This window comes from Pholcus phalangioides, unplaced genomic scaffold (genome assembly GCF_987345545.1).
Source record: "Pholcus phalangioides strain wild (caught in Gottingen) unplaced genomic scaffold, Ppha-v1.0 ptg000004l_1, whole genome shotgun sequence".
Lineage (NCBI taxonomy): Eukaryota > Metazoa > Arthropoda > Arachnida > Araneae > Pholcidae > Pholcus > Pholcus phalangioides.
In genome coordinates this window covers 15201809-15226223 of record NW_028301597.1, presented here as the reverse complement: position 1 = coordinate 15226223, position 24415 = coordinate 15201809, and the positions used below count along the sequence as shown (strand labels likewise).

The window sequence follows — 24415 nt, the reverse complement described above, 5'->3', positions numbered from 1 at the left end:
GGCAAAGTTTTCAAATCTCTTTGAATCCTTTTTTTAGGGCTGGAAATCGATAGAGATTATTATTTGGCCAATCAAAATTTTTTAATCGACTGATTTATCTAATTTAAACCGAATATTTTTCGTAACCATATAATTGTAATTGATGGTATAAAAATATATTTTATTCATTCAAGCATCTATTTACTCTACAGATGTAAACGAATATCGGAATAGATTAAGAAATTAAGGCTGACGCGGTGGAGGCAATTTTATATACTGAACATATATTTCGTCACAAGACCTAGAATTTCTTCTTTTAAATCTTGTCGTTTTTTTCCTAATCAGTTATTTTAGGTTAGTTCTCATTTCTAAACTACTTTTGATCATACTGATGCTTGCTTTCCTATAAACTCCTCTCTTATGAAGTAACGGAAGTAATGTGCTTTGCACCAGTCCGGGGTTGTGAGCGGTTCTATCTATAAACTCCTCCAGAATAGTACTTGTAAGGGCAGGAGCTGATGCCTTTTTTTTTTTTCCTTCAAAAATACGAAAATCTACTGTTCATAGTGAATTGTCTTCTGACTTCCATCAAACTCAACTTGAAACTGAAATCATCAACAGTTTTCGTTGAATCTACTTTTATTTCTTCATGCCGAAAAAATTTGATCAAAATATCGATTCAAATATTTTTAAATATGGTCACTTATCCAAAATGTCATATAATAGTGGGATTACTTAATTCTCCTTGCCGCATTTTACTGGGGAGCGGTTGATCTGCTAGGCAAACCTTCAATTAGAAAAGTATCCAAGTGACGTGTAAAACTCAAATATACGTCATTCATATCGCGAGAGGTTGTATAGTTATCAAAATATGAAAAATAACTTTTTAAACACGGACACCCATTTCTAAAAAACCAGATTATGAAGTTGTTGCCCTGTCTCCCCATGAGACCAAAAAAAATTCACGTTCCTAAGCGCAATTAGGATTCACTGAAATATATATGAATTCAAAAACCGGCAAAGGGAGGGGGAGAATGGCATTGAATCAAATGATGTTGAGAAGCGTTCTCCGTTAGTTTTTGCCATTTATTTCCCAAATTTTCTCAGGTTTTTGAATTCGAATATCTCAGCAAATATTGCACTTATCAATGTTAATTTTTTTTTTCTGCTCGACTCAGGCGAGACAGGGCAACAACTTTATAATTGGGTTTTTAGAACAGGGTGTCCGTATAAAAAGTTAGTTTCAATTTTTCTTTTTATATCAATACAACCCCTTGCAACATCAATAACGTATTTCCACACGTTATTTGGGGGTTTTTTTTTTTTAATTGGAATTATAAAATCACCCTGTATAAGTTTATAATTTAAGGCATCTAATCGGTTTAATTGAGCAAATAAAGTTGAATTACAAATGTTTTACGCAAATTTTTAATCGTGTCGATGGAGTCGATTAACTCAACTAAAATTTCTTACAGTGAATAACAATTACATAACAATAGATTAAGCGGCCCAATTAATCGATTAATCGGATCAGCCCTACTTTTTCTAATACAAATGTAGTAATGAACTGATAAAGTAGAAGAGATACCAAAAAAAAAAAAAAAAAAAGAAGGGAAAGCTTCGACTCAAGCCTTATATTATATATATATATATAAAAGAATAACCCTCTCAAGAAACAACAACAAAGATGGGAATCCTTCATATATTTTTCTTATCGGTGACACACGAAAAAGTGATGCTAGTTTCGTGATCGGAGATCTATCGAAAACCGTCCTTGATATTGGATATTTCGCTAAAAATAGAACATCTACGTAGGATGCGAATAGATAGATATTCGTCTCTGCTGTTTTGGTAACTGAGTTGCTTGCTCATCATGCCCTAAAGGGCAAATGAACTTCTCTGTCATAGAGAGATATTCCGAAACAGATGAAGAAAAATTTATTTTTGGAAGAAACCTCATATACGGGGGAAAGATATAAAAAACACTTCTCTCCGGAAGCAATTTTGAGTGAATCCACGATGGAAATACTGAGAGAAATAAGTGAAAAGGTCAATTATGTCTTGCCGGACGTTATGAATTCTACCAAAAAAATCCATCACGAAGATTGATGCGTTTGGGAGAAATTTCAACGAATACAAGAGTAATAGTGTCTAAAAGAGTAATCTGTTAGAGGGGCTTTCCCCCCAAGAAATAAAAATTGTTCGACAAAATAGTTAAAAAAAATTTTTAGAAACCTGCCCCACAGGTTTCGAACTCAGAATTTTCTCTTCAAATTAATCCAATAAAGTTCAGGGAATGAACCTATAGATGGTAGGATCCATTTACATCTATATTTTTACGGACATTTTTTTAATATCCACCGCGTTGTGCATTATGCCTCTTACGACCCTTTGACATTGTATTTGCGTAAAAGACTCCCGTTCCAAGAAGGATTCCGCACTCTGCTCTGCTGCGAAAGCCGGAATGTTGGAATCCTGCCCGACTGATTCCGATAGTCAGGAAGGTATTCAGACTGCCCGACTGTCGGAATGCAGATATTTCTCAAATAAATATACGAATTAATCATTTATTTGTATGTGGGCCATGATTGAATGAACGGGGCTTGGCAACTTAGTGCATCCTTTGTTGCGCTGTTAACAGCCTCTTTTTTCATTACACATGCGTCTACAATACGCTGGAAAAGCCCTGCAGTAAAACAAATTTCAAAGAACATTTGATTACTGGAATACGGATGATCGTGTTTACGAATCGCCCTGTATGTCGGCTGACTACGCTTTCAGGAAGTGCAGAGACTACTGGATGAGCGAAAGTATATGACGATCATGTTCTCATTTCAACAGAACATCAGAGGAAGCTGTCTTTTATAAAACCGGCACGAAATAATACGACTGACATTTTATGGGAGTTTCGTTGAAGCGCCTTCATATCAGGCATAAGGACCGTGAGATATTACGTATTCCTGAAGGTGCCGCAAACATAAAAGTCTGAGAATCCCTGCAGTAGACCATCGTTACAAAGTCCACTTCCCCGTTCGCACCTTTACAAAGTGCCAGAACGAAGGACAATTTGGTCTTTCGAAGCCTCATTACATGTGCGTGCCATCGACAGCTAACCATCATCACTTGGGTTTGCAGCGGCGTCGTTCATGTTGCATCAAATGACAAAGGGCTAGAACGGTTGTCTTCAGTGAGGAATTCAGGTTCGATTTCGGGCACTGTGTCTAGAGGTGTTTCTTAAGGATGTTAGAACTCCATTTACGAATTAGTTTTGTGAAAAATATTATTTTGAATATTGTAATAATTTACTGATATTAACGCCACAATTACACATATGGAAATATCGTTGAATAATGGCCACATTTTCTTTATACAAATACAAATACAAATACAACGCCACAACAGGCAAAATGCCCAACGAGGTGGCTGATAAAAAAGATGCCCATAAAAATATGGATGTCATATGTTTCAAAAATACAGCAACCCCATTAAAAATGCAATTAACACAAATTATAAACAATATATACACATGATAAAATATTATACAATGCCCATAAAGAATACTTATGGTTGTCTTATTCTAAGAATGGATAGCTTCTCGATTTACCCCAACATGTTTATCGTATTTCTTTTTAAACGTGTCAATTGTGTTACAATTTACTACCTCCGGGGGTAAGCTATTCCATTTATTAACAACCCTATTAGAGAAAAATTCCCTGCGACACCATAACCTTGCATTGTCCCTCACCAATCGATACTGGTGTCCCCTTGTAAAAGCAGTCGATTGGCGGTGTACTAAAAGTTCATGGTCCATCCTATCCATCCCATTGAAAATTTTGAACACTTCGATCATATCTCCTCGACACCTGCGTTCATCCAATGTAAACATATTCAAAAAATGAAGTCTCTCTTCATAACTCAAGCCCTGTGTGCCAATAAGGACACGCGTAGCTCTTCTCTGCACCCCTTCAATCAAGTCTATGTCCCTCTGTAGGTATGGTCTCCAAAACCTTACCGCATACTCCAGTCCAGGACGAACTAAGCCTCGAAAAAGCGGTAGAATGACTTTAGGAGAACGCGAAGAGACCTTTTTGAAAATGAGACCAAGCATTCTATTCGATTTTTTGACAACCGCTGAACAATGTTCAGAAAACTTAAGTCGCTCGTCAATGAGAATTCCAAAATCGGTGACTCTAGTTGCATCCGGGATAGTGACACCATTCAACTCGTAAGAGAACCGTGGGTTGTTCGAACCAAAATGAGCGACCATGCACTTATCTACGCTAAACGTCATGCTCCATTCATTTGCCCATGCTGCAATCTTGTTTAAGTTGGTCTGGAGCAACTCCCTATCGCTTTCATTCCCGATTATCCCCATTAGCTTCACATCATCTGCGAATTTGCTAGTAATTCCATCGATACCCTGATCGAGTTTGTCGATAAAAAGTGAAAAAAGTATGGGGCCAAGGACACTTCCTTGAGGAACTCCACTTGTGACGTCTGTCCAACCAGAGAATACCCCGTTCACCATAACTCGTTGCGACCTATCTCTTAACCACGATTCTATCCACTTCAGCAAGTTGCCCCCTATTCCAATCTCGTGTAAACGCTTCAAGAGTTTGCCATGTTGGACCCGATCGAATGCCTTCTGGAAATCAAGGTAAACAACGTCGACATTTTTGCTCTTACCCAAAGCCTTAGTCACGTAATCATAGAAGCAAAGGAGGTTAGTTACACATGACTTCCCCTTCCTGAACCCATGCTGATTATCCGACAATACATTATTCTCGTCTATCCACTTCACAAACTGCCTTTTGATGATAATTTCCAAAATTTTCGAGAGGGAGCTCGTCAAACTCACTGGACGATAATTAGACACCACTTCTCTACTACCCTTCTTAAATATCGGAACAACGTTAGCCAACGTTTACGCATGATCGTTTGCCAATGGCCGAATATCACTATTTACATCGACTCCACATCCTGGAACTGCGGACCATAGGCTATGAGTTTTCATGGACCACCTCTGTAGTAAATTAAAAATTTCGAAAAGTGTGATTCATCTTGGGTTTTCGGGCTAGAGCCCTGTCAGCTTTCCCCCCCCCCCCCCTAGGGAAGAAAGAGCTGCTTGCATGAAGAATGAAATAACATTCCATAAATATGCATTCAGACATTTTTTAACCAAACAGAAGAGTGTTTATTTTACCTGCTATCATATTGGCTTTGGTAGCAGTCAATTGAAACTGACTCTCCAGATATTTTGGAAGGAAAGTATAGAGACCCGCAATTGGTAGGATATGAAGTACGCTGCTCGCCGTTCTCAACATCAGCGTAACGTTCGTCACCAGCCGTTTCAATGCAGACAAGAAATCTAGAAAAAGAAATTAGCCTGAAATTAGAATTATACATGTAGCCCCCCCTATATATACTTATAACATGTCACCAAAAAATTGTTTACATTTTGTTTTGTCTTAGTGCTTTCGGTTATCCTGTTCTTAGAAATATTTTGGAATCATGAGAATCCTAGATGAATCACGACGAGTTACATTTTAAAATAAACCAATACCAGTCACAATAAGGTTACACGATACTGAACCTTTCAATTGTCGCGATTTTATAGATTCGTACCTCTAAGGCTGTGCTTCGTGACATTGGGCTTCAAAGTTGAGCTACACTTGTAGTAAGAATTGTGATGGCACTGTCGACTGTTGCAGATCGTGACTCCGTTGCCATTGTTGCCATTCGATGGATGAATGAGAGCCGACTTGGAGAAACTGTTCTCGTGCTTAGATGACGTCGTCAGCAACGGAGGCACAGAAACTGGAGCGGGAGGTGCAGGAGAAGAAGAATGAAGATGATTATGTCGATTGTGGTGATGACGATTGTTTCGATTTTGATGGCTTGGAGACTGCGGGAGCTTCTTGGGAAAAGCCATCATCGGAAAAGTGGTCAATATGAGTGCCGCTCCGACGATGAAAACTCCAAGCCACCAAGCTCCGATCCACTGTGGGTCGTCAGGGGTTAAGTCTGTGTCCTCTGAAAAAAGACGATGCAAAATTAATGTTAATTTTGACGTACAGTAAGATCGTAAGCACAGTATAACACAAAGGATGCTCCGCGGCACGAGACTAGTGAAAAGTACCACTGAATAATTCGGGGGTAAAATTAACAGAACGAAAGAATACGACTGACATTTTATGGGAGTTTCGTTAAAGCGCCACAATATCAGGCATAAGGACTGTGAAATATTTTATATTTCTGAGAGTGCCGCAAACGCAAAAAAAACTTGAGAATCCCTGCTGTAGATGTTTCCCAACCTGATGTCGCGTACCCTCTGCAGAGACGGTCAATCTATTGCCCACTCCCAAAAAAAAAAATTCAAAATGTTATAGTAATCTAAATGTTTTGTAATTTTTCATATCATAAAAATTGAAATAATAAGTTAAAATTTTACAGCAATAATGTGTCATTTATGTGATGAAAGTAGATGGAAATTATACCGCGGACTCAGGGGTTTCAATGACCACAGGATGAAAAACACTGCTATAGGCTGTAAGGAAATTGGTATAGAAAACTACTGATCGAGTTGATAATGAGTTCATTTTTATGAGAGTTAAAGCTAGCTCCGTGCTTATAGCTTTTCTCGGAAAATGGGTTTAAAAAATGTATTCGCGAGGTAAAATATATATATATCGTCAGTTTATTCGATATTGGGTCTCGGATAGATGACAAAAAATACATAAATGAAAAGGTTCTACTTACGGAAAGGATGCACATACACGCTGGTGCAGTACGACCCGAGAAGGAATCCAAATACTGGACCGAATATACGAACACCAATCGTTATACCTTAAAATAAAAGTTAAAATTAATTTGATTGAGATTGGGAAAGAACAGCATAAATCAAGGGGGGGGGGGAAGCGTTGTCCGTTAGTTTTTTACTGTTCTTTTCCAACTTTTCTCCCAGTTTTTGAATTCAAATATCTCAGCGAATATTGCACTAAAAAACTGTAATTTTCTTTGTTGGTCTCAGGAGAGACAAACAACTTTCTTACTAGGATTTTGAGGACAGAGTATCCGTATAAAAAGTTATTTTTTTTTAATTTCAATAACTCTACAAACCCTTGCAACATAAATGGCGTAGGCTATATGAGTTCTACACGTAATTTGAATAATCTTTTTAATTGGAGGAACACCTGTAGGATCAACGGTTCGCCAGTAAAATGTGGCGAGAGGAATCAAGTAATTTCACCCAGCATATAACAGTACGCTTTTTTTTTTTTTTACGGTAGCGCTTACCTAGAAAAACGGTGATTACAAAAAAATATCGTGAAAAAATCAAACAAATGATTTAATTCCAAATTATATTTGTTTATTGGTCCATAAAAAAAATTGGAGAAAGTCCTGCACAATTGTGTAGCGAATGGAAATGACGTTTTAAGGAGCGAGAAAAATGAGGAAATGATTATCGAGTAATTTTAAATATGCAGTTGAAATAAACTCACCAAAATACAGAGGTGACTCCCTGGTGGCCACATTGTCGTCGATGTAAGGGATGCCCAGTGTATAGACAGCCGTAGCACCGATTCCTATCAGCAACAAGCTCACGAAGAAGATTATCAGCACCCAGTTGGTCACTTTGTCGTGGTGGCTATTACCGGCTTCGCGACCTTTATCACATTTCGCTTGTTCAGCTCGATAAGCGTCACTTCTCACTGCCAGACCCAAATCGCTCAAGGTACCGTTCTCGGACCGCAGGAAAAAATCTAAAAATCAGGGACATATACAGGCTATAATATATTTGGCATATCCAATTACATCTAAGGAACCTGTTTAAACCGGTTGCAGAAAATAATTTGCACATGTTTTATTTGGATATTCTTTCTTCATTGATATATGGAACTTTTTAGCAGTATTTATTATTTTGAATAACCCTTTATGTATTTTCTACTCGTGGCCCTTTTGTGTCATCCAGGTCCACTGACTCCAGGACTGCGATATTTTTTACTACTGAACTTTGTCGAAACTAAATTTGTAATGAACAGAAACTTTTATAACTGAAGTCGATTATGACCTTTTTGTCAGAAACGAATCCTAGAAGGGGAGGGGGGGGGGTCGATCATCCTTCTCAAGAGCCGAATTACATTTATATGAAAAAAACTGGTCTGCCCAGCAAAATACGGGATGATCCAACCCTACTCAATAAATCGCCCTCCCGACCTGAATTCACACCTACCCCCCAGCTTCAGTTCAGTGAGCTTCCTTGTGGTGATTCTAAACAGCCCAGTCTCAACATCAAAGGTCCCGGGCAAAGTGGTGTTTGGGGCCCTAATACTTACACTCATGTCCATGAATTAAGGATAATGCCAGCTCCGGCAAATAAAGGTTCAGAAACAAAACAACCGTTACTTATTCATAAAGCCCATTTATTAAACAAAAGATAAAGAACAAAAACGATGGTGTATGTATGATACCATTCATAAAAACTACGATTTTTGCTCCCTGGAGCAATTGTAAAATATATCTCCTTTACAAAAACTTACTATTACATGGTTGGTATGATGGTTAATACATTATATGTCTCCCATGCGATGAAATACAGTCCGTACAACGTCTAGGCATGCTGAGTATCAAATTATCGATCTGATCTTGGGGAAGATCACTCCACTCAGCAAGCAATGCTCTCCGAAGTTCCGGTACACATGTAGGAGGTGGTTGACGGGCTGCAACTCGCCCGAAAAGCATGTCCCACACATACTCTATCAGATTCAAGTCAGGTGAGAATGCTGGCCATTCCATACGGGTTATATCCTCAGATTCAAGGCATTCGTTTACGATGTTTGCTCGGTGAGGACGGGCGTTGTCATCCATAAACACAAATTCTGCGCCGATGGCACCCCTAAACAAACGTACATGTTGTTCCAGAATGATGTCCCGATAAATTTGGGCTTTCATGGTTCCGGTTTGAACATGCAGATCTGTTCTGGAACCCAGTATAATTCCACCCCAAACGAGCAATGCTGCACCACCGTAACGGTGTCGTTCAATGATGTTGTCTTGGTGGTAACGGGTACCTGGCGTTCTCCATATGAAATGTGAATCAGACTGCAAGCTAAACTTGGACTCGTCGGAAAACATCACACAAGCCCACTGTGACGATGTCCACATTGCATGTTCTCTACTCCAGGCTAATCGCTGCCGACAGTGAGTTGCCGTGAGCGGAACACATCTGACAGGCCTGCGAGCATATAGACTAATATCTCCCAAACGTCTGTACACGGTTTGCCTTGAAACTGCGGTACCCGTGGCTGCAGATAGCTGACGAGACAGGTCGGATGCTGTGTTCCGTCTGCTTCTTTTGGCAGTTACTGCCAAATACCGGTCGTCATTCGGCATTGTAACCTGAGGGCGACCTGTACTATAACGTCTACTGACATTTCCGTTATCTTGGAATCGTTGCCAAAGCCTAGAGATGACACTTTGGGCGATTCCAAGTTCCTCGGATACTTCCATCTTAGTACGCCCTCATTCCAGGCGGCCGATAATTCTACCACGTAAAAAATCATCCACATGCGTCCTCTATGTCATAACTATTCGCGTATGGCACTGAGCGCCTTACAGAACTCTTGTGAACAATTTTAATTATTTGCCACCATTCCTTATATAACCCCCCTCTTACACTCTCGTCATTGTGACGTACTATCGGCATCATCTGGTGGCTTCCTGAAATTTGCATATCATTCTTGCAGATGTGTGTGATAATTCTACAGGTGAAATTTTTACTATAGATTTCGATTTCCGAGTGATTCTGAATTATCCTTAATTTATGGACATGAGTGTAGTACGAAGTAACAGTTTAACAGTTAATATACTTGCGTACTTACTCGCGAAGATCATAGCAGTGCCGTCTCAACGCATGGGCCCACCCGGGCACGACCCGGGGACCTCGAAAGGGGAGGGGCCTCACAAAAATGAGAAGTGGTTGAAATTTTCAAGAATTTTCTAAAAACATCACTTGGCCCGGGCGCCAATGATGCTCTTAAGACGGTCCTGGATCATAGTACCAAACGCCATCATGTAGGCTTTTTTTGGGTATGATGTGCCGGGTCATGCACGGATGGGCCCCATGAGTTGAGATGGTGTAGGTTCTATGGGCAGTTCCGCTGGATTTTGAAAATAGTGACATTTTCTTCCACCATACTTCACATGAAAACTTACTTTTTCACAGCTCTCTTTAGCTTTCCCTAAACTTCCATAAACTACCTTTCGTGGTTCCCCTTTCACTCGTTGCCCCCTTGGAATATCCCAGGACCGCAAGGCCGCCATATTGCCCTAAGTTGAGTGTAATTTATGTACTAATTAATTGTTAGAGAAACAGTATATTTTTGTAATTTTTTTGCCATTAATTAGAACTAAAATGAGCTAATAAATGATTGGCATTGTCTCCTTATTTGTTATCACCATTATATTTTTATTTATTGTAATTTTCTTCTTATTCTACTTTTCATAATGTGATAGATAAAGGGTTAGAAAAAATGTGCTCACCATCACTAGAAATGTAGTCTACGTCGTTGATGACTAACATCTGATGAGATGGAGGAGATGTAGAACTGTTATAGGATGAATAGGCAGAGGTAGTTGAGGGAATTTGTTGCCGACTCGCTACTGGACTCAGCGGTTGACGTGCAGAACACAGTTTAGTTCGAAGTTCCTTCAGGATGATGGTAGTAGAGTTCTCTTCTACTATTCTCGGAGCCGTGACTTCCCGGAACAAAAAATGTGGTGTGGCACACAAAATAGCTGCGAAAGCGAACACTAACATGCCGTAGGCGATCCACTTCGGTCTGTGGCCCTGCCCACCGTAATAAGTTAATAATAGAGCACCGAATATTTGTCCCATCTCCGTGGAAGACATTATGATTCCCGTCCACTTGCTTTGGATCTGAAATAGTTTTTCTATCGTCGTCAAGACGCTCACGAAGTACGTATAGTACATTCCTTGGAGCACACTTGTCAGACAAAAGATGGCCAAGAAGGCCTTCTTGTTGGCGAACTGCTGCAGCCACCGTGGTCTGAACGACCAGAGGCCGCAGGATTCCTCAGTCTCCTCTTCGTCGTCGTCGTCTCCTCTCTCCGCCGCCCGTTCTGCTTGGCTATCATCCTGATCGGAATTCACGGACTTGGACGACAGCGTCGGCCTCAGACAACAGCAATGATCTTTCATGAGTTGCAGGTGAGCGTTGATACCGAGTCCATTCTTTTGAGGGTGATGATGACCGTTGGCTTGTTTGCCGATGACTTCGAGGTTCTTGTAGTGATTCACTTTGATATGTCCATTACAACCGTTGAGACCGGGTGGATTTTTAAGCGGACTGCCGTGGAAGTTCGGAGTGATCATCTTGGAAGGTGGCAAGATGGTGCCGTTGGGCTTCAGACCATTAGGGCTAGTCGGCCCAGGTGGTTTCCAACCGTTCATTGGCGACTAGAATCACAAAGTTGATTGTTCGGCTCCCCTGCGAAAGAACAAAAAAATATTTAGCTCTCAGGCGTTTAATCATTTCTGTAATCGATCGAGCACTGGGCGGACTCATGTCATCCGTCACGAAATTTCCTCTCGACACATTCATATTTTATCTATCGACACGACGAGGCTTTCACTGGCTGCTTCGCCAACGATTGTTAAGTGATAGTGAGCAAACGAGCAGCAGCAGCCGGTAAGGTGATGCATTTTCCCCTCTCTTACATAAGATCGGCACATTCACGCGTTGCATACAGAGAAATAACGGACAAAAGCGCTAGCCACCGAGTTTGAGAAGGGAAATCGCGGCAGTTCGAGGCCGTTTACGAAAGTGGCCCACTGACTTTGACCTCATCCAACCGGCAAAAAAAGAGAGAGAAGCAAAGCATATCGGGTCAGGTTTGTAACGGTTGCGACATAAAATGCCGTGGTACTAGCCTACTTTTATTCCAGTAACACGAATTCACAACTTATAAGAGAAAAGGATGGAACAAAATTGTGCAGTTAGAAGATATAACCAACATTTAGATGTCCACAAATTGCGAGTTTGACATTTCGCAGCATAAACCTGTTTGTTTCTGAGCTCGAACAAACAAAGCAGCGTTTAAAACCGGACCAAAAGTAGCGCGAGAATATTATTTGTGTGTGTGTGTGTGTGTGTGTACACCTAGATATTGTTGTAGTAGTCTTTTATTTTATTTTTTGAGTCTCTTCTACTTCTCTCATCATTTCCGGCATTCGAATGCCAATTCACATTTTTTTTTTCGGTGAGGAAAAGAAAAGCGCAGTGAGGGTCAATTCTATAAAAAGCGTTTATCTATCGACGATATATTTAACCTGCATGGAGAATGAATTTCGGTTCTAAGTTACTGTTAAAATTAAGAGAAATTCTATAAGAGATTCTGGCATAAAATATTAAATTTTTATTTCATACTTGGCACTCGTCCGAGCATAACTAGAATTGGTTCATGAAGTTGAAAATTTCTTACATGAAGGTTAAGACGGAGCAGCCACAGGTCTAAGCTCCCTGCATTGACTGGATTAAATTATTGAAAGGGAAAACCATTTGGAGAAGACTAGAGCTTAATTGCTTGGTACTTCAAACGTAACGAAATAGTTATTATATATAGTTATAACCAAATATAGCATAATAAGCTTTGTTTTTGATGAGAGGATTCAAGATCACTACTGCACATCTTAACGAGTGCATTTACAAACCACAACGTGTATTCAAGCGCAAATAATGAGACATCAGCGAAAAGATTTCGTGTCCAATGTAAAAAATATAAAGCATCCTCGTTTATACCGTAAACACAATTTCTTTGATCGTTACCGTCCAATATTTTTGTATGGCATAAAACTATGTTGCATCACAAATAGTGCAATTTCTGCACAGGTGTCCAACTAGCGAAATATATGTTCAATTGTTTTAAATTTTGGAATTTTTTTTGTAATTCACAAAATATAATTGAGCGCGATACTTATAGCACGTTGCAAATGGATAACTGCGGTTAATTAGGGCCTCGTATTTAGAAGAAACTCAATCATATGGTTGTTTTAATGACGCAGCAAAATTCACTTGCATGCAGTTCATTAAATAAACACGCAAAAAGATTTTGAACCGCATTCTCGGAGTGGAAAAGAGAAAAAATAACGTTAATTATATATATAATTGTTTTGAGAAAAAAAATTCTTATTCAGACATTTTTGGAAAGTTGGGCAAAAAAGGTCGCGAAGATCCTATGCTCAAGACAATCAGAGCGTATTTTTATTCAAGAAAAATTATAACAAAAAATACTAGTTTGTCGTGAGATGCATGGTTAGAAATACGGATGCTTGTTGCGCCCTCAAGCGACTTTATATCTTATTTCCGAACATTGCATTCCACGACAAAAATAATTATTGTTGTATAAGTTGATTCTATAATCTCCTAAAGTTTAGACCATCTTATTTGAAACACCCCATACATATAAATGAGAGTAGGATAAAAAATTACTTCAAACTTCTGTTCGAAATAGTGGTTGCCACATAGTAAGAGAAATATTCTAAGTTTTACGATCGGTAAAGCTTGACCACAAATAACTAAATATGCGGGTCGAATTTTTATTTATTCGATCGAACGCACCAGGTTCATGCGATAAAGTACTAAAGCAAAAATCAGAACTGACGGACAGACAGTTCATAATTAGCGCGAAAAGTTCGTTTCTAAAATAACCCAAAAAACTACTACAGGAGAGCGCACGACGAGACCATAAAATAGAAAAACGAGTCGGTTAACTCGACTAAAAATAGAATACACGGAAAATTTCTTGTTCGGAAAAATCTTCGAACCCGGACCCTGGGATACGGGGGAACGATTGCCGAACGATCGTTCGACGTTAACGTGCACATTTCGGAGAGTATTTATTATACCTTTTTTAGATCGCGCAGTACATTAAACTATATCACAGAATATGCATATACATCAGATTACCGAGGCAGATTTAACTAGCGGTAAATCAAGTAGTTTAGCAATATTTGGATGTGGAAGAGAAACGCGAAACTAAATTTGGGAAAAAAGAGAAGAAAAGAAAAAAAACCTTTTCTAGAGAGAAAGAATGAAATAAATAAATGTTGCGGAGGACTTTTACGAGAGCCAAGGCCATCACTTCTCTGACCCATATTATAAATGAACTGGTAACATTTGCATTCGGGGAAGAGAAGCAGCGTCTTCCGCAAGCATTTATTTGCATGGGTAGATGCTCGAAATTTACGAGTACCTTCAGCCGTTCGTGGTTGCTCGTCTGAATCTTTGCTGATCACAAGACACATCTTTTTCTTCTCCTCTTCTCCATAATAAAAAAGAATTAGAATATTTTTTCCCTCTCTCTCAATATTATTAGTTTTTTTTTCTATTTCCTGGAAGTGAGAAGAGTACTTCCTCATACCACCCTTTTATACGCGACCTCTCCCTGAGGTTAGCACGTACAAATGCGCTAATAAAAGAAGAGATATTACTTTGTCGCCGCACATAAAAGATTGTCATATAGGAACTGTACACACGAATTTTCATTCTTGATTGTATAATAATGTTATAACTGAAATCCTAACCAAAGATCAATTTCCATTTAAGAAACTTCAGGCTCGGTGTTGGTTTTTAATTAGCATAATATGACTTTTTGACATACAGTATTTGATTTTTTTGACTCTAGCATACCAATTACAATATGATGAGTTTTCGTTGGATTTGTCTAAACAAGATCAATTCGCTGACAAAAAAACTTTTAAACGTTCAATATTCTTAAGATACAGAGTAAGCATTGAAAATATTTTCGCTTATTTACGTTACGCTAACTTTTCAGAAATTCAGCCGGTTTGGTGAGGTTTTAACAGACGTATTCAAGCCAAAAAAAATTTTTGATGTATTTCTGAGAGTATTTTAGCTATTATCGACTCGGTATGAAAAGATCTTTCTTTCTTTCAAACCGAGCACAACTCAGGTCTATCACCATCTATGGGCAATTTACTACCTAGTGAGTTGTACCGGAAGTGTAACTGTGTGTGTACCTAACAGTCTGAGTGCGTACGTAGTGTTGGGTTCGATTTTTCAGTGTCGCTATCCATATTTCAGAAGTGAAGATATTTGTATTGTTTGTAGGTCTGTTGCTCTCTGTGGCGAGACTTTTTAAAGGGGAGATCGGCTTACATTCACGCCTTGAAGTTGGGAACCCAAAGAAAACCAACTTCAGCCAACCACCACTGTGGCGTTCGAACCCGGTACCTCACGACGCGAGCCCGTCACTATGACCACTCGACCACCACAGCGGTGGCATGAAAAGATCAAATGATGCAAATATATTAGATCGCCATTCATCACGATCAGGGCCAGAACTAGAGGGGGGGGGGGCAAAGATGGCAACTGCCCCAGTGGGCAAACATTGGGGGCAGCAAATTTTAGGAGGGAACAAAACTACTACTTTAAAGTATAGTCAATTCACGATAACTCAAACTCCGATACATCGACTACCTTTTAAGTCAAAGTTTTCACTCAGATTCATTAAGCTTGCCGTATTTTAATGTTAAAGTTTCCCCCTTAACTCGAAGTTTTCTTCCTTTAAATTGAAGTTTTTGGGAATGAAAAAAAAATAGCATTTATATATATATATATATATATAGCAATAGAATTTAGCAGATTCATTTGTCTGCTTGCAAAATGGGACTGAATTTCTCACAAAAGCAAAGATTAACATTTAAAAAACACTTCCTTTTTTGACATGAATATGATTCGTTTCATTTATACGAGTATCGTTTATGCGTCCGTTTTCATAATACAATATGTACGTCTAGTTTATTTCTAAATATTTTTATTCAATAATTAAATATGATTAAATTAGAATAACTTATCTTTTCGAATTTCTTCATCTGCAGTAGTTTGACATGTTTTACTAATACGATATATCCGTAAATAGCACTGTTATTTTAATAAATTTTTCTTCTTCCCACTCTGAAATCTCAATTTCCGATAAGTCGAACTAATGATAATTCGAATTTTTTTGTCGGCTGCTGCACATTCGATTTATCGAGATTTGATTGTAATTGAATTTTACAGAGGTGGAGGGGGCAAAATCATATTTGCCTCTCTCTCATAAAAATTCTAGTTACGGCCCCAATTGCAATCAAGAGAAAATTAAGAGAAGAGAATCAAAATAATTCTATCGAGGAGAGATATATTTATGTTGCCGCGCGTATCACAAGCTAAGAGATATTCACCGCTCACGACATGCACAACTAAACTGTACATATGCCGCATAAACATTCCGCTAAGTAATTCCTAAGGAACTGACTCATGCCGGGAAGTGTTTTATGCGCATTACGAGGGGCCCCGGCGTATTCGAAAAAAAAATTTCACAGCTAAATACATTTTTGTTGTTATTTTTGTGTAACTATTAAAACTGACATTGGTTTAGTTTTGCCCCTCCATAAAATACTAAAGACCAGTTCGTTGAGCATTTTCTGTGGTTCCCAACTTCGAGGTGCGAATGCAAGCCGATCTCTCCGTTAAAAAGTCTCGCCACAGAGAGCACAGCAGGCCTACAACAGTAAAATCTTCAATCATTACACTTCACTCATAGTTTGGAAAATAGCAGACAGATGGCAGCACTATAATAAGCATTACACAGAAACAAGCTTCACATTAGGTTCACAACATGGACACGCGCATTCCAACATGTACCAATTCGTTAGAAGTTCCGCAGAGGAATATGGACGAGGTTTAGTAGTTCATTCAGCACGACGCAAAATTTGAGTTGAAAGTTAAGAGAAATTTTCATTGGAATGCCCTTCGATATACGCGACACTTTTAAAACGCGCATGTTGCAACAGCGTTTGTTAACGTCAAGTCACTAAAAAAAACAAAAAAATTCTCCAGTAACGTTAAAACCAAACAATGAAATTATATTGTTGAACGGGAGAAATAAAAAGAAGAGGAAGAAATTAAATGACAGAAGTTTATATCGCCTTTCCGTATATTGAGCAGGTAAAAGCTCTTAATGTAGAAGCATGTACTTCATTGAAAAAAAGAAATGAAATAAAAGATGCAGAAAAAAAAGAAGAGGAACCCCGCAGTTTGACATACATTTTACCGCTCACTCAGGAAGGAAACAACAAAAATCCACTCACTCACTACATTTACATAAAAACGGTGGGGGATCTTTTTAAACAAGGCTTGAAAAAACCGCTACAATGTCTATCAACTCGCTACTCTTTCGTTTCAGACGGTTTCCCAGTCATAAAAATTCTCAATTTACGGCACTCGATAACAAATAAAAAGAGGGAGGCGAAAAAACGTGGGTTTTCTTCCACCTTTTTATATATTTATCAATTTATTTATTATTTCACTAGATATACTCTTGAGTATAACTTGTTTCTATTCAATAACCAAATGATTTAGATTTTTTTTTCCTTTTAGCTCAGTATCTTTCTTTTTCCGATTTCGGTTTTATGGTCTTACGTGACGGAAATGCTCAAGTAATTTCCTCATCAATTTGAATAGAGATTCTTTTAGATACAATGTTTCTTTATGCCCCCCTCCCCGTCTTTATTTATGTGACTAATGGCGGGTTGCCTGATTTTCCTACCTACTGCCTCCCCGACTGCGATTTCAACCTTATAACTTGGTGAGCGGACGTTCGGAAATAAGAAATAGCCAGCGATTGAGTGAAGCAAGTCGGAAGCTGATGCAGACCGACTAAATGAAAAGAGAAGAAAGCGCCATAATAAAGGACTGGCACTATAATCATCGTCGTCGTCGTTGTCGTCTCGCATCATCGAAATAATACTACAATTTTGTTCATCGTTGTTATTAGGAAAACAGAAACGTAAATTACTGTATTATTCGTTCCCTTCCTCCGATAGAATAAGTCGAATCGCCCTCAATCAAACTAATCCCGACGATATTATGTGCAAGTTCTTGCAATTGCATATTACTGTCAAAAATAATATCATACTCTTATAAGCAGTTTATTATTATTATAGGATTTTTTTTTCTTCTACGTGTTTATTTGGCTCACGATATAGACCTTGCCTTGTACGAGATAATCATAGAAATAATCGGGGGCTGCGGGTTATTTTATGAAAATAAATCATATTATTTTCACCGATGTGAGGATCGTATTTGGATCGAGTCTAATGTTAAAAATAGCGAAGTACATATTCTCCCCGGAAATTTTGCTGAACGGAATTACTGTCTTTAAAGGTATTGGATAATTATTGAGTTATAGCTAGTTAGATGACATATGAAAAGAGATTTTCAAGTAAAAATCATCTAGGAAATAGACTTTTTTTTTTTAGAAATTATGCCGAGGTAAACTCGGAAATAAAAGTTATCTGGTCTCCACTGGGAATTGAACCGAGATCCTCTTTCAAACCAGGCAAGTGCGCCATCATATACAACGTATTGGGCTGAGAAAAAAATCATGGCACACCATTCGCTGAAGTCAAGGGAGGCCTCTCTACTTCACCGCCTTACGTCGTAGTGAGTAAAATAAGAAAAGCAGAGTCGTGTCTCCGGTGGTGTATAGAGTAACATTGTATCGCACTTTCCCCGTTTGCATGAAGACCTGTGTTCGATTCCCGGCAAACACTAGACGACTTTTCTTTTCAGGTATACCTCGGCTTGATATTCCGGAAAAAGTCTGTTTCATTGGCAAATTGGGCTGAGAAGAACCGTCTTAAAAATCATCTGCTTTGGGTAAGGAGTGACACCTCACGGCTAGAATTTCCCTAATTATATCTACAAATGGAATATTTGTGTTACTATGGTCTTTTTTTCCAGGACCCGGCGAAAAAATATTCGTCGTGATCAATCACGTGATCCATTCCATTTCGAAACGGTCAGATGAGCTTTTCCCCAGAAATTTGAGAGACCTCGCTGGTATTGCTTCTTATGATTATAAGTAAATAAAAAATTACAAGCATCGGTGCTTTTATCATGTTTTTTTCTCAAGAACCGAATGATTCCTCAACCATCATTGTTTATTTTGATAGATAAAAATATGACATTCAGACCGATCATTTGATAAGTGGGCCAAGGTCACGAGAGTTATCCTTGTTTGAAGACTCGTTCTCTTAGAAATTTCCAGAGGTATTACGATTGTCGTGAGTACCTAAGCGGAAAAACAAAGCTCCCGAATCCATAAAACCATGAAACTTCGATATATATTCGATATATTGTGCGGCTTCACTTCTATCTTTTTCCTCTCTCTCTGGTTCTTGAAAATTCAATTTATATTTATTTTTTTAATAGTTTCACTCCACTTGAAAAAAATAGCCACAGACTAATAAAACAATACAATAATACATTAATAACTAACTTAATTCTTTTAGGCCTTCAAGGACCTTTCGGTTCCTTGAGGCTACAAACTGTTTGTTTTTATTATGTGCGCATGTATTTGTCCATTATAAATTAGTATTTGTCTTATATTACATTTGTGTATTATATGTTTGCATTTATAAAATAATAATATGTATGTAGATGTGGTCGACAAGAGGGAAGAGCCTAGCTATAATGTCACAAATGGAAACACCCTCCCCCTCTTCCCCCCCACCACCACCAATACACTGTAGAAAACCTACAAAGTGTACAGTCAGTAAAACCTCGATATAACGATACTCTAACTATAATATCGTTGTAGAGGGTATACAGTATCGTTTTATCGAGAGGCAGTATTAGTTTTTTACAGCTTTATCATCAGTCGCCAGAAAATTTATACTGTTATCGACATCTCTTCTGAATAGGCATTGTTGTTATATCATAAAATGTATTTATAAGTACTTATTCGCAACAAAAAATTCTAGTTCATTAGTTGAGTATTAAAACCGTTGTAGAAGGCTTCTTCGTTTTATCGAGTATCGTTGTAGTGAGATCTTACTGTTTTCAATTTAAACAGTAAGTGTTTATACAGTGTGACAATGAAGCTTGAGTTAACGATTGATGCAGAACATGTGATGCCCATATTTATGCTATTTGAAAAAAATTTCATTCGGCATTTTAATCATGATAAATCGTTATAAGTGTCCTTTTTTTTCAAAAATTCAATGTTTTGCGCTTCAAAACGTCATGATTCGAGCGGTGAAACATCTTGAAGACTTCAGCAGTATCACCCCCTCCCCATTTATCTTTATTTCTGCGGAGGATGGGTTTTAAAATAAGTCTTTTGTTTCATTTCAATTCCCTCTAAATCCATTTAACGCTCTTCTTATACATCTTTTCCGAACACGATATCTCTACAAATACGGGCTTCAGAACTGAACAATTTTTTTTGAAGAGCTCAAAATACGTACGATACCACATTCCAAATTCAGAATGTTTAATCGCCAAGGCGTCTCTCTTGATGTAGAGTCACTTCATAAGTCAAAATAGCACTTGATTCTATTCCACGTTTTTTAGGTTGACTGAAGTTATGGAGTGTTCACCAGTCAGCCAATTGAATAGCACAGCAATCTTACATCTGAGTTCGGCAAGAATTCCAATGCCGATTCTTCAAATACAGATTATCCAAATTCATTGCCAAAGAGCCTGTACGTGAAGAGGTTATTTATAATACTGATATTGTAATCCACAATTACACTGACATAAAAAGATATCAAATTGTCTCCAATTATAACGTCCCTCAAACCTTGGGAAATTTTGTGTTGAAAAATTTGCAAATGTCTTCAAAGATATATATGAGATGTAAAAAGTGCGGAGATTCATTCAGCAAAGGAAAGAACATTTTTTTAGAAAAATTTCAAATGATCGTAATTTGCATTTTCTTAACAAGAAACAGTAGTTGTGTGAATCGTGAAACTTGTTTACCAACAATCACACGCGCACTGTCTTTGGATAACGTTGCTGGGGCGTGACGAGAAAATTAAAAAAAAATTTTCCTTATGTGCCCTCCATTTGTTTTCTCAGTAAAACAATTCACGAATTCTCTCTCACTTATTGGTGGAGGTCATTGTGACGCGGCAGATGCTGCAGCATATCTACGTACGTGAATGAAAAAACCATGCGTTATAATTATAGTAATATGTAATTATTATAGCCTGTCAAAATGGAAATATGCACGTTAATTTTTCAACTTTTTATCCTGTTGTTCGCTGCTTTTTTGTGTGTGTGAGAAAATAACCTAGAAGAAAAGTCTCTGTGTACGAGTTCTTTTTCCTTCATTCGCCGTGGGTGGTTACTGATCGCATGTCAACACAGAGAACAGGTGTGACAGTAGCAGGATGCACAGGTTATTGATCAGAGGGGTCTTTTATCTTCCTTGTCTTTCCACCGTGCTTCCAATTCTTCTTTCTTCCGCTTGAACAAAAAAGTTTTCTGGGTGTGTCTCGAATTTTCAATCGACGCCGGTTCCCTGCAATTGATTAGCAGCTACAGGAAGCTGCTACCTGGGTAAGAAAATTTCGTTTCGTGACTTTTCGGAGCATTGCGGGATCGGGATAGATTATTGAAGACGACGAAAATCAAAACTTAAGAATAGAAACTCTCTCTCCCTCTTTCCATTAGTATCAGCTCTAATTAACGAATGCGTTGATTGTGCGTGACTGACGATTTCAAGGTCATGTAAAGTCTACTTGCAATTTACTAGAATGATCCAGTATTTCGGAATTTAATAAATTTAAACAGGTTCAGGAAAAATCACTGAATCTCATTGGAACACCTATAAACATCATTCGATCAAAACTGTTGGTTGTTCCTCTATGGCTTGTGGGGAGTGCGGGGAAAAAATAAAATACCCTTTATATGCTATACAGAGTGATTCAGAAAAGATGGGAAAATCTTTAAGAGGTGATAGTACACACCAATACAAACAATTTGCATGAAAAACACATGGTCTAACTGTATGCAAATCTGCGTCACAGTGAACAAAAGCCCTGTCAACCCTGTGAAGTTATTCCAGCGTGCAACCGCTCCAACAGTTGTAACGTACGGGATAATGGTACACTTTAGTAATACTGGAAAAGCTGATATGCATTTCAGTATGAAAATAGTTAGCGTATTTCCTCAGGTAACATTTGCATGCATGGTCCCGATAAATTTCAACAGGAATGCCGTTTGAACGTTTGCAGAGCGGCCGTTTCGAAACGCGCTAGTGCGTTTGTGTTTCATGTTAAACCATCCATTCTTCGATGACAATTGTTTGTATTGGTGTGTACTATCCGCTTTTTAAAGTTTTCCCATCTTTTCTGAATCACCATGTATTATCGAATTTCGGGTAATTTAGATGCTTTTGGGGGGGGGGGGGGGTTAACCAAAAGTTCCTCGGGAAGAAAATTTTTGTACCCCCTCCAGAAGTTGATCCTGCGTTCGCCCCTGGTTTCAGCACGCGTATATTTTAGAGCAGTATTTCTTAACCGCCGGGCCGTGAGTGATTCACCGTTTCATTTTTCTTCATTCATTTCTAATTAGTAGTGTGCATGACCAGTCCATCCACTCGAAAAAAAGCAGACTTCCGAAACCACTGCTTTAAACAAATTCTCTTGTTCAAAATAGTAACAATAATTACGGATGATTTGCCTCAAAAATGTTTAGTAAAGCTTTTGCAACAAAAAAAATAGTAATGCCTAATTGAATTTCAGTTACTTTTGTGTTATTTTTTAAATTTAACTTCATTTGTTTTCGTCATCTAGATCGTAATGAATAATTTTTTATCGTAAATAAGTAATTTTTTTCCTTACAATAAAATTCCGCTGCAACGAAATTTTTTTAGTAAATGTGAAAATTCGTAAAATCGAAAATACCTTTATAAGAAAATTTCGTTATAACGAAGTGATTTCTTCTCTCTATGGAAGTTCGTTATAATGGTGTTCGACTGTATTAAATGCCCATGTTAAAGAAATAAAAATAAAAATGATAAATTTTGCCGTACAACCCACTCAGATCATTTTACTTTGCATCAATTGACTGCTGATCGAGTTGGGTCGGATATGAAGGATTCGTCTATCGTTGGTCCCCTCACGTTCGTTGTAAAAAAAACTTGTTATCTATAGTTTATTAAACTTAACTTAGTTTAACAAAGCTAGTTAGTTAAACTTGTTATGTATGTTTTTTCCTGGGATTAAACCCGCAAATCTGACGATTGTCTCATTGTGGTAGACGAGAACCTTGCCGCTGCACTACACGGGCGCAAGTAACTCACGCTGTCACTCACCCACTCATTTTGGTCATAACATTTATTGAGTCACTCACTCAATCGCTTACTCATTCGGTCGGGGTGAAACGCCCTAGGGTTAAAAGTGTCAGGTGCAAAACGTCCTGATGAAGAAATGGGGAATTTTCCGGATTCCGGTAAAATTCTGTCCCATAAATTATTTTTCTCCTACGATAGACTCAATACGGCTGAGAAATAGGTGCTTTCTTGTATGTATGCAATCTATCTATCTATCGGTGTAGCCTCAAATTTGGTTCAATGTCGTCACCAAAGTGATGAAAATATACATCTCATTCTGGATTCAAGAGATGTACAATTACTCCCCAATCGTCGTTAACGGTACATTATCATACTTTTTTTAATGAATATTTCCCGCAAATGGAATTTCTCAATAAGTCACCTTGACCACGTGACCGACTTCTGGAAAGTCGAAGGTAATCCCTTCCCGACAACATCACAAAAAAAAAAAAAAAAAATCCAAGGCTACCTTATCGAACATGTGCATTTAAAAAGCATCTGTGACTCTCTCTCTCTCTCTCTCTCTTTGATAACATTTTCACCGAATCATTTCGGAAACAAATGAAGTGCATAAAATACACATGTACACATGGAAAAAAAAGTGCAACATCGTTTTGCATATTGAGCAACCACTTTCAATTTATTTTACGTGCGAAACATTTTTGTTTTCTTTTTTCGAACCGGTTCCTATAACGCCAAGGGATAAAGGAGATAAGGCAGTGCGGGGGGAAAAAGCAAACAAATTATTTAAAATATATTCGGAAGAGAAATCATTGAATGCAACTTAAAATGCCTCCTTTCAAGTTCGATCGTAATCATTTATATGAGAAAGGTAAGTAAAAGTATGAATGTGCAATGCAATTTTTTTGCTCTCGGCAGCAGGTCAAATAAAAACTACTATAACCAAGATAACGTGTGTATTGAAGTGTTTCAAGAAACTGCAATTATGGTATGTTGCTATGCAAATTTATTTTTCTGTGGAAGGAAACTTAATTTTTCTGTAGATAGGATAATGATGAAAGCTTTTGAATTTCAAATTATTTGGAAGAACATTCTTTACCAAACAATCAGTAGCATATTTACAGGCTGGCTTAGCGGGGAAGGGGGGCCCTAGCCCAGATTGGCAAGTTCAGAGGGGCGGCAAATTTGAGGAATGAGTGGCCAAGAAATGTAGTATAGAGCGGGAGAATGAACATAAACTTCAATAAGGCCGCCTTTGTCCAGACAG

At 38.2% G+C, this 24415-nt stretch overlaps 1 protein-coding gene across 4 annotated transcripts in view; it reads right to left on the bottom strand.

The window, feature by feature from the left end:
• The window catches only part of LOC149086593 (solute carrier organic anion transporter family member 74D-like), a 69249-nt gene that overhangs the window by 8641 nt on the left and 36193 nt on the right, over window positions 1-24415 (bottom strand). For all 4 annotated transcript variants that reach the window (XM_089230967.1, XM_089230966.1, XM_089230969.1 and 1 more), the window contains 5 exons: window positions 10522-11489; window positions 7482-7742; window positions 6739-6825; window positions 5605-6012; window positions 5183-5347 (listed from right to left, as the gene is read on the bottom strand). In XM_089230967.1, the coding sequence (XP_089087093.1) occupies window positions 5183-5347; window positions 5605-6012; window positions 6739-6825; window positions 7482-7742; window positions 10522-11452 (1852 nt within the window). In that variant the 5' untranslated portion in view covers window positions 11453-11489. The remainder of the gene's footprint in view (window positions 1-5182; window positions 5348-5604; window positions 6013-6738; window positions 6826-7481; window positions 7743-10521; window positions 11490-24415) is intronic.